The sequence below is a fragment of the Gobio gobio genome (genome assembly GCF_949357685.1).
Source record: "Gobio gobio genome assembly, chromosome: 24".
In the NCBI taxonomy this organism is placed as follows: domain Eukaryota; kingdom Metazoa; phylum Chordata; class Actinopteri; order Cypriniformes; family Gobionidae; genus Gobio; species Gobio gobio.
In genome coordinates, this window is record NC_137120.1 from 28,971,151 (window position 1) to 28,989,254 (window position 18,104).

General features: G+C 50.2%; 1 protein-coding gene across 1 annotated transcript in view; it reads left to right on the top strand.

Annotated features, from left to right (window-relative positions):
* cfhl3 (complement factor H like 3) overlaps positions 1-15,696 on the top strand; it is a 36,117-nt gene extending 20,421 nt beyond the window's left edge. The window contains exons 10-15 of the mRNA XM_079807068.1: positions 746-902; positions 10,329-10,520; positions 10,706-10,885; positions 14,807-14,986; positions 15,071-15,253; positions 15,341-15,696. Coding sequence (XP_079663194.1) covers positions 746-902; positions 10,329-10,520; positions 10,706-10,885; positions 14,807-14,986; positions 15,071-15,253; positions 15,341-15,366 — 918 coding nt within the window. The 3' untranslated portion in view covers positions 15,367-15,696. The remainder of the gene's footprint in view (positions 1-745; positions 903-10,328; positions 10,521-10,705; positions 10,886-14,806; positions 14,987-15,070; positions 15,254-15,340) is intronic.
* The last annotated feature ends 2,408 nt before the right edge of the window (positions 15,697-18,104 follow it).

Below are 18,104 nucleotides of genomic sequence, written 5' to 3' on the forward strand. Positions count from 1 at the left end.
CAGAGCGTCGCCTCTCGAGCCCCTCCTCCGGGAGCTTGGCAACAGAGGCGGCGTTCGCACCAGCAGTCTTCCGCACCTAAGGACAATCTGAGGAACGTCCTTCAGGCTAGGAAGGCTGCTGGGAAGAAGTCCTAGCTTCGGCGGGCATTCAAAGAGCGGTCACCCCCGCGCAGGGGCAACCGAGGTTGCTTCCTCCGCGGCACTCTGTGGAAATCGATGTGGTAATCATAGAGCATGTTCCATAGAGCATGTTCCTCCGCCAGAGAGGGAGTCTGGGTTCTACAGCCGGTACTTTATAGTTCCAAAAAAGGATGGAGGGTTGCGTCCTATTCTAGATCTGAGGTATTTGAATCAATCTCTGAGGAGGTTCAGGTTCAAAATGCTCACCAATCCCACCATCGTGAGTCAGATCCAGTCCGAGGACTGGTTCGTCACGATAGATCTGAAGGACGCATACGTCCATATATCCATCCTTCCGTGTCACAGGAAGTTCTTGAGGTTCGCTTTGGGGGGCGAGGCGTACCAATATCGAGTGCTTCCCTTCGATCTAGCGCTTTCCCCACGCACATTCACAAAGTGCATGGATGCAGCTCTGGCTCCATTCTGACTCCAGGGCATCCATGTACTGAATTATATCGACGATTGGCTCATACTGGCCCAGTCGTACGATATGGCAGTTCGGCAACGAGATGTCGTTCTGGCCCACATAAAGTGCTTGGGGCTGAGACCCAACACAAAAAAAAAGCGTGTTGACGCCGTCCCAGAGAACTACGTTCCTGGGAATCGTGTGAGATTCGACATCGATGCGGGCACAATTGTCTTCCGCGCGAGTCGAGGCCACACTGGCGATGGTCTCAGGGTTAAGGCCATGCCACAGCATCACTGTGAGGCACTTCCAGAAGGTGCTGGGTCACATGTCAGCAGCGTCCAACGTGATACCTTTTTGGCCTGCTGCACATGAGATCCCTACAGTGGTGGCTGAAAACCAAGGGGTTTTCCCCCAGATGGAATCCTTTCCGTATGATCAGGGTAACGCACGCATGCCTTCGTTCCCTAGTCATATGGAAGAAACCTTGTTCCCATTCAGTCGGTCACGTTCGACGTACGTCGGACGTACCGACGAATTGGGATCCCTTCTGGGAGCCCCTATCAGCTTCGAGCTATCGAGAACCGGCCAATGAACAATTGGCGTGCGAGATTTGCATCTCGCGCTCCGCCTCGCGCCGCGGGTATAAACAGGAAGCGAGAGCGAATGCACGCTGTCATTCACTTCGGAGCAACACGGCAGATGAAGACGACTCTCAACGCATTGCTTGAGTTTATCGCTGCTATCAGCAAGAGTAAACACTTACCGGAGAATCCAGAGGAAACGAGTGTTGGAGGAACGGCACACTTCAGCGGGACCCGCGCTGACTCATCGGCTGCCTCTGCAAACAGAGAAAAAGTGCTGTTTTCACAGCAACGAGCAATTGTTGGTCTGGTTGGGCGTTTTTCCTGTTTTGAGTACAGGCACGGGCTGCACAACAATCCCGTGCGCTGTCGCGTTTCCCCCTGAGTGCTTCAGCACAGAGCGTTTCCTCACAAAAGAGTTCACGGGTGACGTGCCGTCCTTTTCAGGATGTCTTACCACCCGTGCGTTTCTGGATGCGGTCGTTCCCTGTCCCCTGCTGACGGTCACAATCGCTGTCTCACGTGTTTGGGCACACAGCACGCTGAGGCGGCGTTTGTGGATAGTTCATGTTCCCACTGCGGGAACATGACTATCTCGGAGCTAAGATCGAGACTCTCCTACCTCCGGGCTGGGGGAGTCCCCTTACCCATCCCACGAACCAGGGCAGCCCCTAACCCGGGCGGACCTGCTTCTTTGGATGGCCAGGGTGATCTGAGGATTACGTTTAGGGCAAACCCGCCGAGCAACCCTCCGCAGGCCCCTAAACCCTCAGCTCCGCAGCCGGTAGAGCCTCCAAGAGAACCCGCTGGACCCTCCCACGGGAGACCAGTGGTGACTTTTGGAGCTCCAGCGGACGAACAGATGTCGATCGCTGCATCGGAGGGGGAGTTTCAGTCCTCGGAGGATGAAGGGTCAGCTGTACTGCCTCCCTCTGGGAGAGTGGCAACGGCTGCCCCGGACCCTGAGATGGCTGCTATGCTTTCCCGGGCCGCCGAAAGGGTTGGGCTCGAGTGGAACCCTCCACCGTGTCCCGAACCCTCTAGGTTGGACGATTGGTTCCTCGGGGTGGGTCACGCTGGTTCTCAGCGTCCCGCCCCGACACCTTTCTTCCCAGAGGTGCATGAGGAGCTCACGAGGTCGTGGACGGCACCTTTTTCTGCCAGAAACCGACCGAGTGACTCCTCCCCCCTCACTACCCTCGACGGCGGGCCAGCCAAGGGTTACGTGGGAATCCCGCCAGTGGAGCGCGCCGTCGCGATGCAACTGTGTCCGGCGACCGCCTCTAACTGGCGCGGTGACCCACGTCTCCCGTCCCGGGCCTGTAAGTTCTCTTCCAGTCTGACTGGGAAGGCTTACAAGGCTTGCGGACAGGCTGCGTCCGCCTTGCATGGCATGGCGTTGCTTCAGGTCCACCAGGCCCAAGCACTCCTTGACATGCACGAGGGTAGGCCTGACCCAGAGCTCCTCCGGGAGCTCCGGATGGCGACGGACCTCGCCCTCTGGGCGACGAAAGTCACCGCCCGTGCCATCGGTCAGGCGATGTCCACGCTTGTGGTCCAGGAGCGTCATCTCTGGCTAAACCTGGCTGACATGAGGGAGACCGATAAATATCGGTTCCTGGACTCCCCCATCTCGTCAGCTGGGTTATTCGGCGACGCGGTCGAGAGCTTCGCCCAACAGTTCTCGGCCGCCCAGAAGCAGACGGAGGCGATCAAGCACATCCTGCCCCGGCGGCCCGCTGCTGCCTCCACCCCGCCGCCGGCGGCAGCGCCTCCGACTACTCGTCGCCGAGGACGTCCACCCGCCGCCGCCTCCGCCCCCGCCAAGGCACCGCAGCAGCCTTCCACCAGCCGACGGCATGGGGCCGGCCGTGGGAAGGATGTCCAGCCCGCTCAGGCCGCTGCCAAGCCAGGTGGCAAGCGTCGTCGCAAGCGACCCTGAGACGGGCCGCCCAGAGATGGAGGAAACTGCTCTGAGGGAGATGGCTGCAGCACCACTCCTTCCCCCGGAGGAGGGCCGGGGGAAAATCTTTTGTTTGTCTGTTCCGCCGCTGGTCCCAGTGCCAGCGGCACCCAAAACATCAATAAAAGAGCAGTTTCCAATATCTCTGGGTGCCAAGAGAGCGCGCTTGGCGGTGGTCGACGCTCCCATGCCTAGCCACCCTCAAGTACCTCTCCCTTCGCCAGCAGGGGACGCCGGCTGTCGGGACGCACACAAGCGGCCTCCCCACACTCGCACGTCCCCTCCGCGGATGCAGGTAAGTGTTGCACAGCACACTCAGATCCCGCTTCGGGCCACTCCCATGCCGTCCGAGCCGGATCCCTGCGTTCCGCCTCGCTGCCCCGCTGCGGGTACGTCTGTGGTGCCGATGGTCCCCCTTGCTCGGAGTCTGGGAGCCTGGCTAGCGCTTCCCAGCCCGTCTCGGTGGCTCATCCGTACCATCAGACTCGGCTATGCGATTCAGTTCGCCCGGCGTCCCCCCAAGTTCAGGGGCGTTCACTTCACGACTGTAGTGGAGGCGAACGCCCCCGTGCTCAGGGCGGAAATCGCTGTCCTACTGGCGAAGGACGCGATAGAGCCGGTCCCTCAAGCCGATATGAGGTCCGGGTTCTACAGCCCGTACTTCATTGTACCCAAGAAAGGCGGCGGGTTACGACCGATCTTGGACCTGCGATTCCTGAACCGGTCCCTTCACAGGCTGCCGTTCACGATGTTAACGCAGAAGCGCATCTTCAGGTGCATCCGTCCCCGAGATTGGTTTGCAGCGATCGACCTGAAGGACGCGTACTTTCATGTCTCGATTCTCCCTCGACACCGGCCCTTTCTGCGCTTCGCGTTCGAGGGACGGGCATATCAGTACCGCGTCTTACCCTTCGGCCTGTCCCGATATTGGTTTGCAGCGATCGACCTGAAGGACGCGTACTTTCATGTCTCGATTCTCCCTCGACACCGGCCCTTTCTGCGCTTCGCGTTCGAGGGACGGGCATATCAGTACCGCGTCTTACCCTTCGGCCTGTCCCTGTCGCCCCGCGTCTTTACGAAGGTTGCGGAGGCGGCCATTGCTCCCATGAGAGAGCATGGCGTTCGCATCCTCAACTACCTCGACGACTGGCTGATTCTTGCCCAGTCGCGAGAGCAGTTGTGCGAACACAGGGACAAGGTGCTCAGTCACCTCAGCCAGTTGGGACTTCGGGTCAACTGGGAGAAGAGCAAACTCTGCCCCACGCAGAGGATCTCTTTTCTCGGTATGGAGATAGACTCGGTCGCCATGACTGCGCGCCTCACAGAGGAGCGCGTCCAGTCGGTGTTGAACTGCCTGAATTCGTTCAGAGGCAGGACAGCGGTTCCACTGAAACATTTTCAGAGGCTCCTGGGGCATATGGCATCCGCAGCCGCAGTAACGCCGCTCGGATTGCTTCATATGAGACCGCTTCAACGCTGGCTACACGATCGAGTCCCGAGATGGGCGTGGCACAGCGGTTCCCTCCGCGTCCAAGTGACTCCGAGGTGCCGCCAAACCTTCGGCCCGTGGTCGGACCCTCTGTTTCTCCGGGCGGGAGTTCCCCTAGAACAAGTGTCCAGGCACTCCGTTGTCTCCACGGATGCCTCATCCACGGGTTGGGGTGCCACGTACAACGGGCTTGCAGTTTCGGGTCTGTGGACGGGGCCTCAACTGCAATGGCATATCAATTGCCTCGAGTTGTTAGCAGTTCGTCTTGCACTCAGCCGCTTCAAAGTGCCGCTCAGAGGCAAGCACGTTCTGGTCCGGACGGACAACACTGCGGCCGTAGCGTACATCAACAAACAGGGTGGTCTACGCTCCCGTCGCATGTCGCAACTCGCCCGCCATCTCCTCTTATGGAGTCAGAAGCATCTGAGGTCGCTTCGTGCCGTTCACATTCCGGGCCTGCTCAATCGTGCGGCCGACGAGCTGTCACGTCAGCAGGTACTTCCGGGAGAATGGCGACTCCATCCCCAGGCAGTCCAGCTAATCTGGAGTCGTTTCGGGGCCGCACAGGTAGACCTGTTTGCCTCCCCAGAGACGACCCACTGTCAGCGGTTTTATTCCTTGACCGAGGGGACCCTCGGGTCGGATGCCCTGGCCCACAGCTGGCCCCGGGAAGAACGCAAGTATGCGTTTCTCCCAGTGAGCCTTCTTGCGCAGACTCTGTGCAAAGTCAGGGAGGACGAGGAGCAGGTCCTGTTGGTCGCTCCGTATTGGCCCAACCGGACTTGGTTCCCGGAACTAGTGCTCCTTGCGACAGCACCTCCCTGGCCCATTCCTCTGAGACAGGACCTCCTGACTCAGAGACGGGGCACCCTATGGCACCCGCGTCCGGACCTCTGGAAACTCCATGTTTGGTCCCTGGACGGGACGCGGAGGTTCTAGGTGACCTACCGCAAGCGGTAGTTGACACCATTACTTCCGCTAGAGCCCCCTCTACGAGGCGCCTCTATGCGTTGAAGTGGAACCTGTTCGTCGATTGGTGCTCTTCTCGCCGAGAAGACCCCCGAAGATGTTCGGTCGCATCTGTGCTTACCTTTCTACAGGATGGGTTGGAGGGAAGGCTGTCTCCCTCCACCCTCAAAGTCTATGTCGCCGCTATCGCCGCTAATCATGAGCTCGTAGATGCAAAATCTCTAGGTAAGCACGATCTGATCGTCAGGTTCCTTAGGGGAGCGAGGAGACTAAATCCACCTCGTCCTCCCTCCATACCCTCTTGGGACTTAACTCTGGTGCTAACTGCGCTACAGAGAGAACCTTTTGAGCCTCTGCAGTCAGCTGAGTTGAAAGTTCTGTCGTTAAAGACAATACTCCTGACTGCGTTGGCCTCCATCAAGAGGGTAGGGGACCTGCAGGCATTTTCGGTCGACAAATCGTGCCTGGAATTCGGGCCCGGTAACTTTCATGTGATCATGAGACCCCGGCCTGGATATGTGCCCAAGGTTCCCACTACTCCCTTCCGGGACCAAGTGGTGAGCCTGCAAGCGCTGCCTTCGGAGGAGGCAGACCCAGCCCTAGCTTTTCTCTGTCCCGTCCGTGCTCTCCGGACTTACGTGGATAGAACGCAAAGCTTCAGGACCTCAGAGCAGCTCTTCGTCTGTTACGGAGGACAGCAGAAGGGAAAGGCTGTCTCCAAGCAGAGGATGGCCCACTGGATAGTGGATGCCATCGTCTTGGCTTATCAGTCCCAAGACGTGCCCTGCCCGCTCGGGTTAAGAGCCCACTCCACTAGGGGTGTTGCCTCTTCCTGGGCGCTGGTTCGTGGCGCCTCGCTGACAGATATTTGTAGAGCTGCGGGCTGGGCGACACCTAACACGTTCGCTAGATTCTATAGCCTCCGTGTAGAGCCGGTGTCTTCCTGTGTGCTCACTTCCCATAGTCAGTAACACCGAAGTACCCGTTCTAGTGTCGGCTTGCTGCGCCATTCCCTCCCCTATGGTACGGATGCGTGCGCTTATTCTGCTCCAGTCGAGTTCCCCGGAACGGCGAACCCTGTTGAGTCCTCCGCAACCCGCGGCAGTCGGACGTGGCGGAGCGTTCGACGCCAGGTCTAACACTCGTATGCATTGGTGGAACTTGTGTTAGGCTGGGTTCCGTATGTAGTGACCCCCACGGCGGTCCCATATGTGTATTCTTCCACGGTACGGCTCCCTACGGCGAGCCCGTGTCTTTCCCTCGGCAGAGCTCCTCTGCCGTCTCAGGTACGTGTTGTCTCCCTCCTAATTGGCCGGGGCCACCCCTGAGACTTCCGTATGTTGTGCTGCCCACGGCCAGCCCATACGTGTATTCTCCACATGTTAACTCCCTCTGGGCATGATGTGGCTTCCGCAGCTGCCTTCACAGGCACGCTTTCCCAGCGTTATCCAATACAGTCAGCTGAGTGGGTCTTGCGGAACAGCAGCTTTGACTCTCCCTGCGTGAACCTACCCACCCGCATCAGATCGGGGTCTGTGGGGCTCATCGCTGGGCGCTGGAAGTGGTAGTAACTATGGCGTTTTCCATAGGGGATCCCAATTCGTCGGTACGTCCGACGTACGTCGAACGTGACCGACTGAATGGGAACGTCTCGGTTACGTATGGTAACCCTCGTTCCCTGAAGGAGGGAACGGAGACGTACGTCCCGTCGCCACAGTTGCTGTACCATCACTGCAGGTCGAGCCACTACGTGTGGCTCCTCAGTGAAAAACAGCGTGCATTCGCTCTCGCTTCCTGTTTATACCCGCGGCGCGGGGCGGAGCGCGAGATGCAAATCTCGCACGCCAATTGTTCATTGGCCGGTTCTAGATAGCTCGAAGCTGATAGGGGCTCCCAGAAGTGATCCCAATTCGTCGGTACGTCCGACGTACGTCTCCGTTCCCTCCTTCAGGGAACGAGGGTTACCATATGTAACCGAGACGGTTTCTGTCCCAGGGGCCAGTGTTGGGAGCGTCCTTTTGCTGGAAATCCGTTCCAACAGACGCCTCCCTCACTGGTTGGGGCGCGGTCATGGACGGCCACTTTGCGAGGGGCCTGTGGGAGGGCCGTCATTCCTCCTGGCACATAAATTGCCTGGAGATGATGGCGGTCTACAAGGCTCTCAGGAGCTTTCTCCCGGTCCTTTGCGGTCACCATGTCCTGGTACGGACAGACAATACGGCTGTTGTAGCATACCTCAATCGGCAGGGGGGTTTGAGGTCGCGCCCTCTATGCAGACTGGCGCATCAGATCCTCCTGTGGTCCCAAGGGAAACTGTTGTCCATCAGGGCAATGTATGTCCCAGGGGTCCAAAATCAGGGAGCAGACATCCTGTCGAGGCAGGGGCTGAGGCCCGGGGAGTGGCGACTCCACCCAGAGGTGGTGGAGGCCATGTGCGAGAGGTTCGGCCCAGTGGAAGTGGATTTATTTGCGTCTCGAGAGACGACCCACTGTCCACTGTGGCCGCTGGGCCTGGATGCTATGGTTCAGACGTGGCCGAGGCTGCGTCTGTACGCATTTCCCCCGATCGCTCTGCTCCCGGGATTCCTGGAGCGGGTCCGTCAACAGGGCGCCAGCCTGCTTCTGGTGGCGCCGCGTTGGCCGACTCGAGATTGGTTCTCAGACATCATAGTTCTGCTGGCGGGTCTTCCATGGCAGATCCCTCTGAGGAGGGATCTCCTGTCTCAGGCGGCGGGCACAATATTTCACCCCCGGCCGGAGATGTGGGACCTTTGGGTCTGGCCCCTGAGGGGGTCAGGTACTTAGAGGCTGGCCTGCCGGCAGATGTGGTTGAGACCTTGCTCAGTTCCAGGGCTCCGTCTACGAGGAGACTGTACAGCCTCAAGTGGAATGTAATTTCCCCTTGGTGTAGAGAGCGTGAGGTGGACCCAGTTAACTGCCCAGTGGCTTCAGTGCTGGAGTTCCTCCAAGTTCGCTTCTCTGCAGGGCTTACCCCGTCCACACTCAAGGTGTATGTGGCTGCCATTGGGGCTTTCCACACACCGTTGATGGGCCTTTGGGTAAGCACCAGTTGGTTGTACGGTTCCTCCGTGGGGCTCAGAGGATGAGGCCTGCGGCTCATTCCAGAGTTCCAACCTGGGATCTGGCAGTGGTTCTCGAAGGATTGGCTGAGGCCCCCTTCGAGCCGCTAGAGTCGGCGGACCCAAAGAACCTGACCCTTAAGATGGCCTTTCTCTTAGCCATCACTTCTCTGAGGAGAGTGGGGGACCTTCAGGCCTTGGCGCTTACGCCGACTTGCCTGGAGTTTGCCCCTGGCGGAGTAAAAGCCATCTTACACCCTAGGGCGGGCTACGTGCCCAAGGAGCCATCTAGTGTGGTCAGGCCTTTGGTCCTTCAGGCATTTCATCCTCCGCCTCATGCGACGGCGGAAGAAGGGAGCCCAGTCAGAGCCCTTAAAATATATTTGGAGAAGTCTGCACAGTGGAAGAAATCTGAGCAGCTATTAGCTGCCTGTGTCAACCCAGACTATCAGTTACTGGATTGTCCAGGCAATAGCCACGGCCTACCAGGTGCGCAATCTGCCTTCACCTATGGCTGTGAGGGCGCATTCCACCAGGGGCATGGCCTCATCGGTGGCCCTCCTTTCTGGGGTCCCTTTGCAGGACATCTGCGAGGCGGCCGGGTGGGCTACCCCACACACTTTTATAAGATTTTATAGTTTGCAACTCCCTGCGACGCCTGGCGCTAGGGTGCTCCAGTCCTAGCTGTGCCCGGTCTCCGGCTTCACACTAGGGCAGACGCTACCCTCGGTGTCGCCTAGTGGGTACTCGTTCCCCGAATTCGTTGTTCCGATGCAGTGCGAGTTCCCTCGAAAGGGAACTGCTCGGGTTATGTATATAACCCTTGTTCCCTGAGATAGATGAGCGCATGCTTCATCGCGATAACTGCCGTTACTATGCGCCGGCTCCCCTTATGTATCTTCCGGGTATGCCGTCATAGCTACGTCATGACGCAACACCAATCAGGATTGGCATGGTTTCATTCAGACTTCAGATACGCTGTTGCTTAGGGAGTGTCCCCAAATTCGTCGTTCCGATGCAGTGCTCGTTCCCTATCTCAGGGAACAAGGTTTATATACATAACCCGAGCAGTTTTCCAGCAGAGCATTGCCCAAAGCATCACACTGCCTCTGGTGACTTGCCAACATTAACTTCTTGAGAATTTTGAGCTACAGTAGCTCGTCAGTTTGATCGGACCACAAGGGCTAGCCTCCACTCCCCACGTGAATCAATGAGCCTTGGCCACCCATGACCATGTGGCCAGTTCACCACTGTTCCTTCCTTGGACCACTTTTGATAGATATTGACCACTGCAGACCAGGAACACCCCACAAGAGCTGCAGTTTTGGAGATGCTCTCACCCCTGATTGTCTAGCCATCACAATTTGGCCCTTGTCAAACTTAATCAAATCCTTACGCTTGCCCATTTTTCCTGCTTCTAACAAATCAACTTTGAGGACAAAATGTTCACATGCTGCCTAATATATCCCACCCACTAACAGGTGCCGTGATGAAGAGATAATCAATGTTATTCACTTCATAATGGTCATCATATGCCTGATCAGTGTATGTGTCCTATATTAAAAATATTATTCTTATTAAAAGTAAGACAGACACTAAATACACTAATGTTAATATTGTTGAGTATTCAAAAATAAAATTCTCTTCTTATATACAGATGGTACCTGTGTGGAGCAAGAACTGAGAAATGTAAAAATTCTGTTTGGACACCCAGGCATGATTTCACCTTATAAACCTGGGCATATCTTAGTTTTTCAATGCACTAATGTCAACATGAGGTTTTACGGCCAACGTGCAATTGAATGCCTGCCAGATGGGAGGTGGAATTACCCATATCCACAGTGTGGAGGTACAGACATATTCTATCAACTACTATTGTGTTTATATTTGGAAACATTTCTATAAATCAGAATCAAAGTATTAATGAAATGTATTAATTTACTACCATCTGAACACAACCATCAACATTCGAAATTTTATAATTAACTTTTAATAAGTATTTTTCATGTATTTTGCATTGAATTATTCCACTAGGAACAATTGAGTGTTCCCAACCAACAAGGAACTTGCGATTTGTGACACTGTTAGATGAGAAAACTGTGTACAGCAACTTTGAGATACTGACATACACGTGCAAGGAACCATACAATACAATTTCAAAAGGAGTTTTGATGTGTCAAAATGGAAAATGGAACGGAACGTTTGTCTGCAAAAGTGAGTCCCCCACAAAATATTGCATACACATTTAATTACCCAGCAGAAAATCCAACAAATGTTCAATCAATCCCAAATGTGGACTATGGATGTATGGCTGTAGCTATGATCTAAGTAGCATAGTTTCTTGTTTCCATGACTTAATAAATCTTAAAGGATTAGTTCACTTTTAAATAAACTTTTGCTGATAATTTACTCACCCCCATGTCATCCAAGATGTCCATGTCTTTCTTTCTGCAGTCGAAAAGAAATTAAGGTTTTGGATGAAAACAGTCCAGGATTTTTCTCCATATAATGGACTTCAATGGGCCCCAAACGGTTCAAGGTCCAAATGACAGTTTCAGTACCGCTTCAAAGGGCTTTAAATGATACCAGATAATGAATAAGGGTCTTATCTAGTGAAACGATCAGTTTCTGTGAGAAACGGAACAGTATTTATTCTATTATTTTGCCTCTTATCAGACGAACATGATCATCTCTGAGCTCCGCCACAACTTCCGCTAAGTGAGGTCAAAATACTTCCGTGGTCATAGATGTATAAGTAGATACCTCATTAGCGCTTGTACGGATCAATAGAATGAGGCATCTACGATCGATATATCTATGACCACGCTCGTATTTTGACCTCACTTAGTGGAAGTAATGGCTGAGCTCAGAGATGATAACATTCGTCTGAAAAGAGGTAAAATAATAGCATAAATACTGCTCGGTTTCTCGCAGAAACTGATCGTTTCGCTAGATAAGACACTTATTCATTATTTGGTATCATTTAAAGCCCTTTGAAGCGGTACTGAAACTGTCATTTGGACCTTGAACGTTTGGGGCCCATTGAAGTCCATTATATGGAGAAAAACCCTGGACTGTTTTCATCCAAAACCTTAATTTATTTTCGACTGCAGAAAGAAATACATGGACATCTTGGATGACATGGGGGTGAGTAAATTATTAGCAAATGTTTATTTGAAAGTGAACTAATCCTTCAAGTAAAATAAGCAAGCTGACATTCAGCACAATCTATATATTATATTTCCAATATATACAAATGTAATTTACATATTTTAGTATATCAAGAGATTTAAAGCACCGTTTGTGAAGAGTGCGCATGTATGTGCTCTAGTACGCAAGAAGGAGCCTATTGAATCTGAAATGAGAATTTACAGATGCCATGTCTGTAATTTATAGCAAAGCATCTAGCATTAATTTGATCTCAAACATATTCATTAAAATAAGTTATTACTCCACCACCTGCGTGACATCATAGTTTTCAACTAATGCGTTTGGCCAATTATTTACATGAAAATGGCGTTTTGGGGTAGCCTGACAAGCCAGACCCACATCAAGATGTTGGGTCTGGGAACTCACCATTGTCAGGGCTCAATCCGAGGGGCGGGATAAACGGTTGTCTTTCAAATTCCCTCTGCAAGCAATTTGATAGCGCTACTACCAACCACAGCAACGTGAAGCGGAGGTAGTTGATACACTCAAAAAAAAAAGGTTCTGGGAACTCACCATTGTCAGGGCTCAATCCGAGGGGCGGGATAAACGGTTGTCTTTCAAATTCCCTCTGCAAGCAATTTGATAGCGCTACTACCAACCACAGCAACGTGAAGCGGAGGTAGTTGATACACTCAAAAAAAAAAGGTTCTATATGGCACCAAAATGGTTCTTGGCTCGTAATCATTGGGGAACCTTTTTTAGTGCTATATAGCACCAATTTTGGTGCTTCAGTGGTTCTTCAGCGGTTCTTTAGAGGTTCTTCACCGGTTCTTTGACTAAGGTGCTATATAGCACCTCTGAAGAACCGCTGAAGAACCACGAAGCACCAAAATTGGTGCTATATAGCACTAAAAAAGGTTCCCCTATGATTACGAGCCAAGAACCATTTTTGGTGCCATATAGAACCTTTTTTTTTTAGAGTGTAGATTAAACTTTCGCCGTATCCGGTCGGCAAAACTCTGAACACGTCTTCCTTTCTTAAGAATGACTTCAGTGCCGTTCTTTGTTCTTTTCTCAAAGAAAAGCTTAACTCCAAGTCTTCCAGAGTCGCGGCCAAAGCCGCTTTGAAAGACCGCCGTTCGCCAGCTTCTTTGTTTACAAGTAGCACGCGGAACCTCCGCAACTCTGCCGTCATTATGTTAAGCTCGCCCACCGACTCTATACACAATGTGATTGACCTGACCAGAGTTTGTTTTTTCCAGCTCGCAAGTCTATGGAGAGTTGCTAGACTATCCTGGCTGCAAGTTAGATTTGCTGCCGCTAAGGTGCGTCTAGATTTCTAGGCTAGTTTTGGGGTGCTGGAAACGCACAATTTTGAAAACGGGTTTCAAAGTGCAAGTTTTTGAAAACGGTCTCCATGTAAACAACAAAAACAAACAAAACGAACAAAAAAATGTGAAAACGATGATGTCATGCACATGCGTATTACATGTTTAGACTGTAGTTCTAGAGAGTCGGACTTGTAACCGGAAGGTTGCGGGTTTGAGTCTCAGGTCCGGCAGGAACTGTTGGTGGGGGAAGTGAATAACCAGTGCCCTCCTCCACCCTCAATACCACGACTGAGGTGAGACCGTTGAGCAAGGCACGGAACCCCCAACTGCTCCCCGGGCACCGCAGCAATATGGTTGCCCACTGCTCCGGGTGTGTGTTCACGGTGTGGGTGTGTGTTCACTACTGTGTGTGTGCACTTGGATGGGTTAAATGCAGAGCACAAATTCCAAGTATGGGTCACTATACTTGGCCACACGTCACTTCACTTTCACTATTGTTACATCGCCATCTAATGGCCTATCAGCAGTTTACAGCGTTTTTAGTCGTTTGCGTGGATCTGTGTGAATGGGCATCGTTTTGACATTGGTGTCGTCTGTATGCGGAAAACTCAAAGAAAAAAAATATACGTTTTAAGCATATAATTGTGTAAACTTACCCTGGTTTATAGTTTGTTTCGATGGTTTCTGATTGTAGCACACCTGTTCCTTGTTTCTTTGATTAACAGCCTCTGTGTATTTAAGCCCTTTTGCCGCGTTCCAGGCAACCCGTGTTTTTCCAACCTTCTACCCGTGAAAGAGAAGGAACGGCAGTCAAACCTGTGACTTACCACCTGTGAACTCATACTAGATCGATGTACTCCCAGTTACGAGCTCTGATGTCACATAGCCCGTGAAACAACAATGGCAGCCGTGTTTATGGAAGTCGTACACAGTATTTTACAAATAACGTTAAACAATTTATAACAGCTTCTCTTGCCTTATGCACTGTTTTTTCTTCTCCATTTCCCTCAAATAAGCTAGAATTAAGCACTTTTGGCGGTAGAAATGATTGTAAATGAGCATAAGCCCTGTACAGTCCGCCATGCTTTGTTTACATCTAGCTACCACAATTCCTTGCACTCGGGCATTTTGGCATGACTTTGCCTGGAACGCTACAAAGTCATGACTCGTGGTTTGAAGTTGTGACTTACGGGCTCAAAAGCCTGCCTGGAACACAGCATTAGTTCCCTCAGTTCATTGTTCGGTGTCATAAACGTTTGTAGTGTATATTCCGTGTGTTAATTAAAGTTTCTGTATATCAGTCATTATGCGTCACGCGTTTCTGTTTAGATTCTATCTACACGCACACGTGACAACAATCTTTATTTCAGTATGATTCACTAGTGCATTTTCAGGGGTAGTTATCATTATATACCATGATGACATAGTCTGTCTGAATACTTAATTCTGTTTGGCTGGAAGGTGTGCAAAACGTGTAAAGCTCATGTAGTTCCAGTCAGTTTAATCAGTTTCTATATTAATGTGCTGCCTTAATGAAGCGCAATCAAACACACACATACAGAAAGACCGGAGATCGTGCTTCGAACACAGAAAAATTCAGAAGCACAGAAACTTGTTGTCAAGGCTGCACACAGACTTATTTTTATATGTTTAGGTGAGATCTGTCCACCACCTCCGCATCTTCAACATGGAGACTACAGCATCACCACGAAGACGGAAAAAAATGTGATTACAGAGGTATCTTACACTTGCCAGTCTTACTATGTGCTGGACAAGCAACAAGAAACTTATAAGTGTGTGGATGGAAAATGGGAGACTCCTCCGAAATGTCTGAGTGAGTCATTCAATTACAAATGAATTATCTCTGTTTTTCTAATTGTTTTGTAGTATTTTTCACTGGATGCTGTCTCTTTCATAGGGCCTTGTGAAGTTAATGACATAGTTGAGAAGTACAATTTAAAGCTCCCTACAGAAAGGGTCTATATACCACATGCTGACAAGTATAGACTTAACTGTGCAGATGGATGGAATACTGGAAGTGAGATGAGAGCATATGTGGACGTGTCGTGTTCTAATGGGAATCTACAGATTGACAAAAGTTGTGAGTATAGTTTTTCTCGTTTTCAGAACCTGAATTAGTCATGTTGGTGTTCTGTACATTTATTTATTTATTTGGTTGTTTCTTTAGGTGATACACAAAATGACAGAAAATAAACTGGAGTGGTAATTGAGGTAATGCAACCTAGTTCGATTTTAAGAATTCTATTTAAGAATTAAGAATTCTGCTATTTGATTTCAGATGTTTTGTAGCACTTAATGTTGATGTATGACTATTGTCAAGGCCAAACTGATGAATATTAAATATTTTCAGTGGCCTTATGTAAAAATTCAGGCATTTAATGCATGTGTTTGTAACGACGGAGAGACACACTCAAGTGTATATCCCATTTCCATATCCCATCCCAATTATCTCAGAAATGATTTGTGTATTTTATCTGTCAACTTTCTTTTAACAACCCTTGTGATTAAAAACATGTTAATTAGACTGACTTCAGTGTGGATTTTATTTCAACATGTACATATTTATGCATTTTTTATATGCAAAACATGAACTCTGCAAAAAAGGATATTCTATTTTAAAGATAGTTCTACCAGAAAGACTTGGGAGGCCAGATGAAGTACGATGAAGTAACACATTTATTAACAGACCAGCAAGTATTATATTAAGAGGTTCTTTGGCGTAGGCCCCGTCCGTAGCTCCCGTCTAGAGGGTAACAGACTCTGCATTTCCTGCCTGAAGATGAAGGCAGGGGCGTAGCCGACCCCGCAGGGAGGTATAGACAGGGATCATCCTGGTGGTGGTGGGGAGGATGGAGGTAAATGTTGGCGTCGGCATCTGCAAACTCAGACATGTGTAAGTACCGATCTTTTATACTCCGAGTATTAGGACTAAGTGACATAACGCTAGAGCTTAACTTTTTTGTAAAATCCAAATAAGTTGCACATATCTTTATTGGAAATTGTTTAAACAATGCTCTTCATGCTTGTTCACTGAACCTTAACAATTATTGCACATGCACCTGTTGAAAAGTCCTTAAAGTGTCCCTATTATGCAATTTTAAAGGTTCCTAATTTAGTTTTAAAGGTCTCTGACAACATGTTTACATGCATCCAAGGTCAGAAAAACACTTTAATTTTCTCATAATATACATTGCGCACCTCCACATTTTTCAATGATTCTCAATCGACTCATCCAAAGATTCAGTCTCTGTCATAGACTGTAACAAATATGGACGTATAGTGTCCGTGACGTCACCCATAGGATTCTGAAGAGCAGTTTTAAAGCATAAAGCAGGGTCGAGCTGGCCGTCGCCATCTTGGCAGTGCACCATCACACGTCACTCCCGAATAACAGAAAATGAGCAAAGAGGCGGGACGTGGGTGAAGCTGAGGTGACGTGATAACTAACAGACAGCAGACATGTGGCAATCCACCTGCCACTCAAAGTGGCCACGCCCTTAATTATGCAGAACTTTAAGGCTTTATATAATGTAAACGAATGAGTTATAAAAAAATTCACCCCCCTAACAGTTTTCAAGAAGGACAAAATTAGCCATATAGACCAAAACCACAATGTGTACCAGGCTGTAAACATGTTTTATTCTTCTGTAAAGTTGGGCATTTGAACATGAAGCTCAATGAGGGTCCCTAACGGCCAGTCGATGAATTGCAGATTAAGTCACTTTCCATATTGGCTTCAAGAGAAACTGGGTGAGGTTGCCACTTTGTCTCTGTAAACCCCTCCTTTCCGTGAGACTGCTCTGCTCTGATTGGCCAGATGGCCCATTCTGTTGTGATTGGTCTACTGCATGCAGCGCATGTTGGAAGCTAAACGGCCATTACCATAAACTGAATTTCAGCTCTGGGGGCTTTCTAAAGCTCAGCGGTTGTACAACACTGTAAATACAGTACTGATGACGTCAATTTTACCACATCAATTCGAGCAAGAGTCCGATGATGAAACATTGGAAGATCTAGTTATTCAACCCAAACCTCCATCGCAAGGATGACTTGAGCAGGACGTTTCTCAGTGATACACTATTCATTTTGTGCTACATTGAGATGTCACAGCTGTATTTCCTCACCATCAGCATTAACAAGACTATGTCCATCTACAAACCGATGTGTATATTTCTAACTTATCGCGTGCACATGTGGGAATTGTATCATTAACTGTATCAATAACAGCGCATACATTAGCCGAGCACTAACGTGAATGACTGATGTAACATTCAAGTTTGTAAAACAAATCTTGCTCAATTCTTTATCATTACTCAAAGTAGAAAGAAAGATCAGTGGCTCAGTGGTTCATGTAGGTTGTCTACAATCCGGAAGGTTGGTGGTTCAATCCTCGGTTCCACCTAACCAAGTGTCGAGGTGTCCATGAGCAAGGCACTTAACCCCAGCTGCTCCCGACCAGCTGGATGGCGCCTTGCATGGCACCGCCGTCTGTGTGTGAATGGGTGAATGTGAGGCAATATGTAAAGCGCTTTGGATGGCCATGGGTCTGTTGAAAGCGCTATATAAATGCAATCCATTTACCATTTACAGGTTGTGATTCTGAGGAGCAAGCTGGTCCGAATAAAGTGGGTACCATCAGTGGTACCATGCTGTGGGTTTTTTTAACCAATGACTCTTTACATCCTTATCTTTTGGAAGTGTTAGAAAGAGGGCCCTATTTTAGCGATCTGAGTGCATGGTCTGAAGTGCATGACGTAGGTGTTTCCGAATCCACTTTTGCTAGTTTAACAGCGGAAAAATGTTCAGAGCCAGGCGCATGGTCCAAAAGGGTTGTACCAAGTCTCTTGACTCTTAAAGACCTAGACAGCCAAAAGGCAAAAAATGAGTAGCGTTTTGAAATGTTTAATAACTTTTAAACCGCTAATCAAATC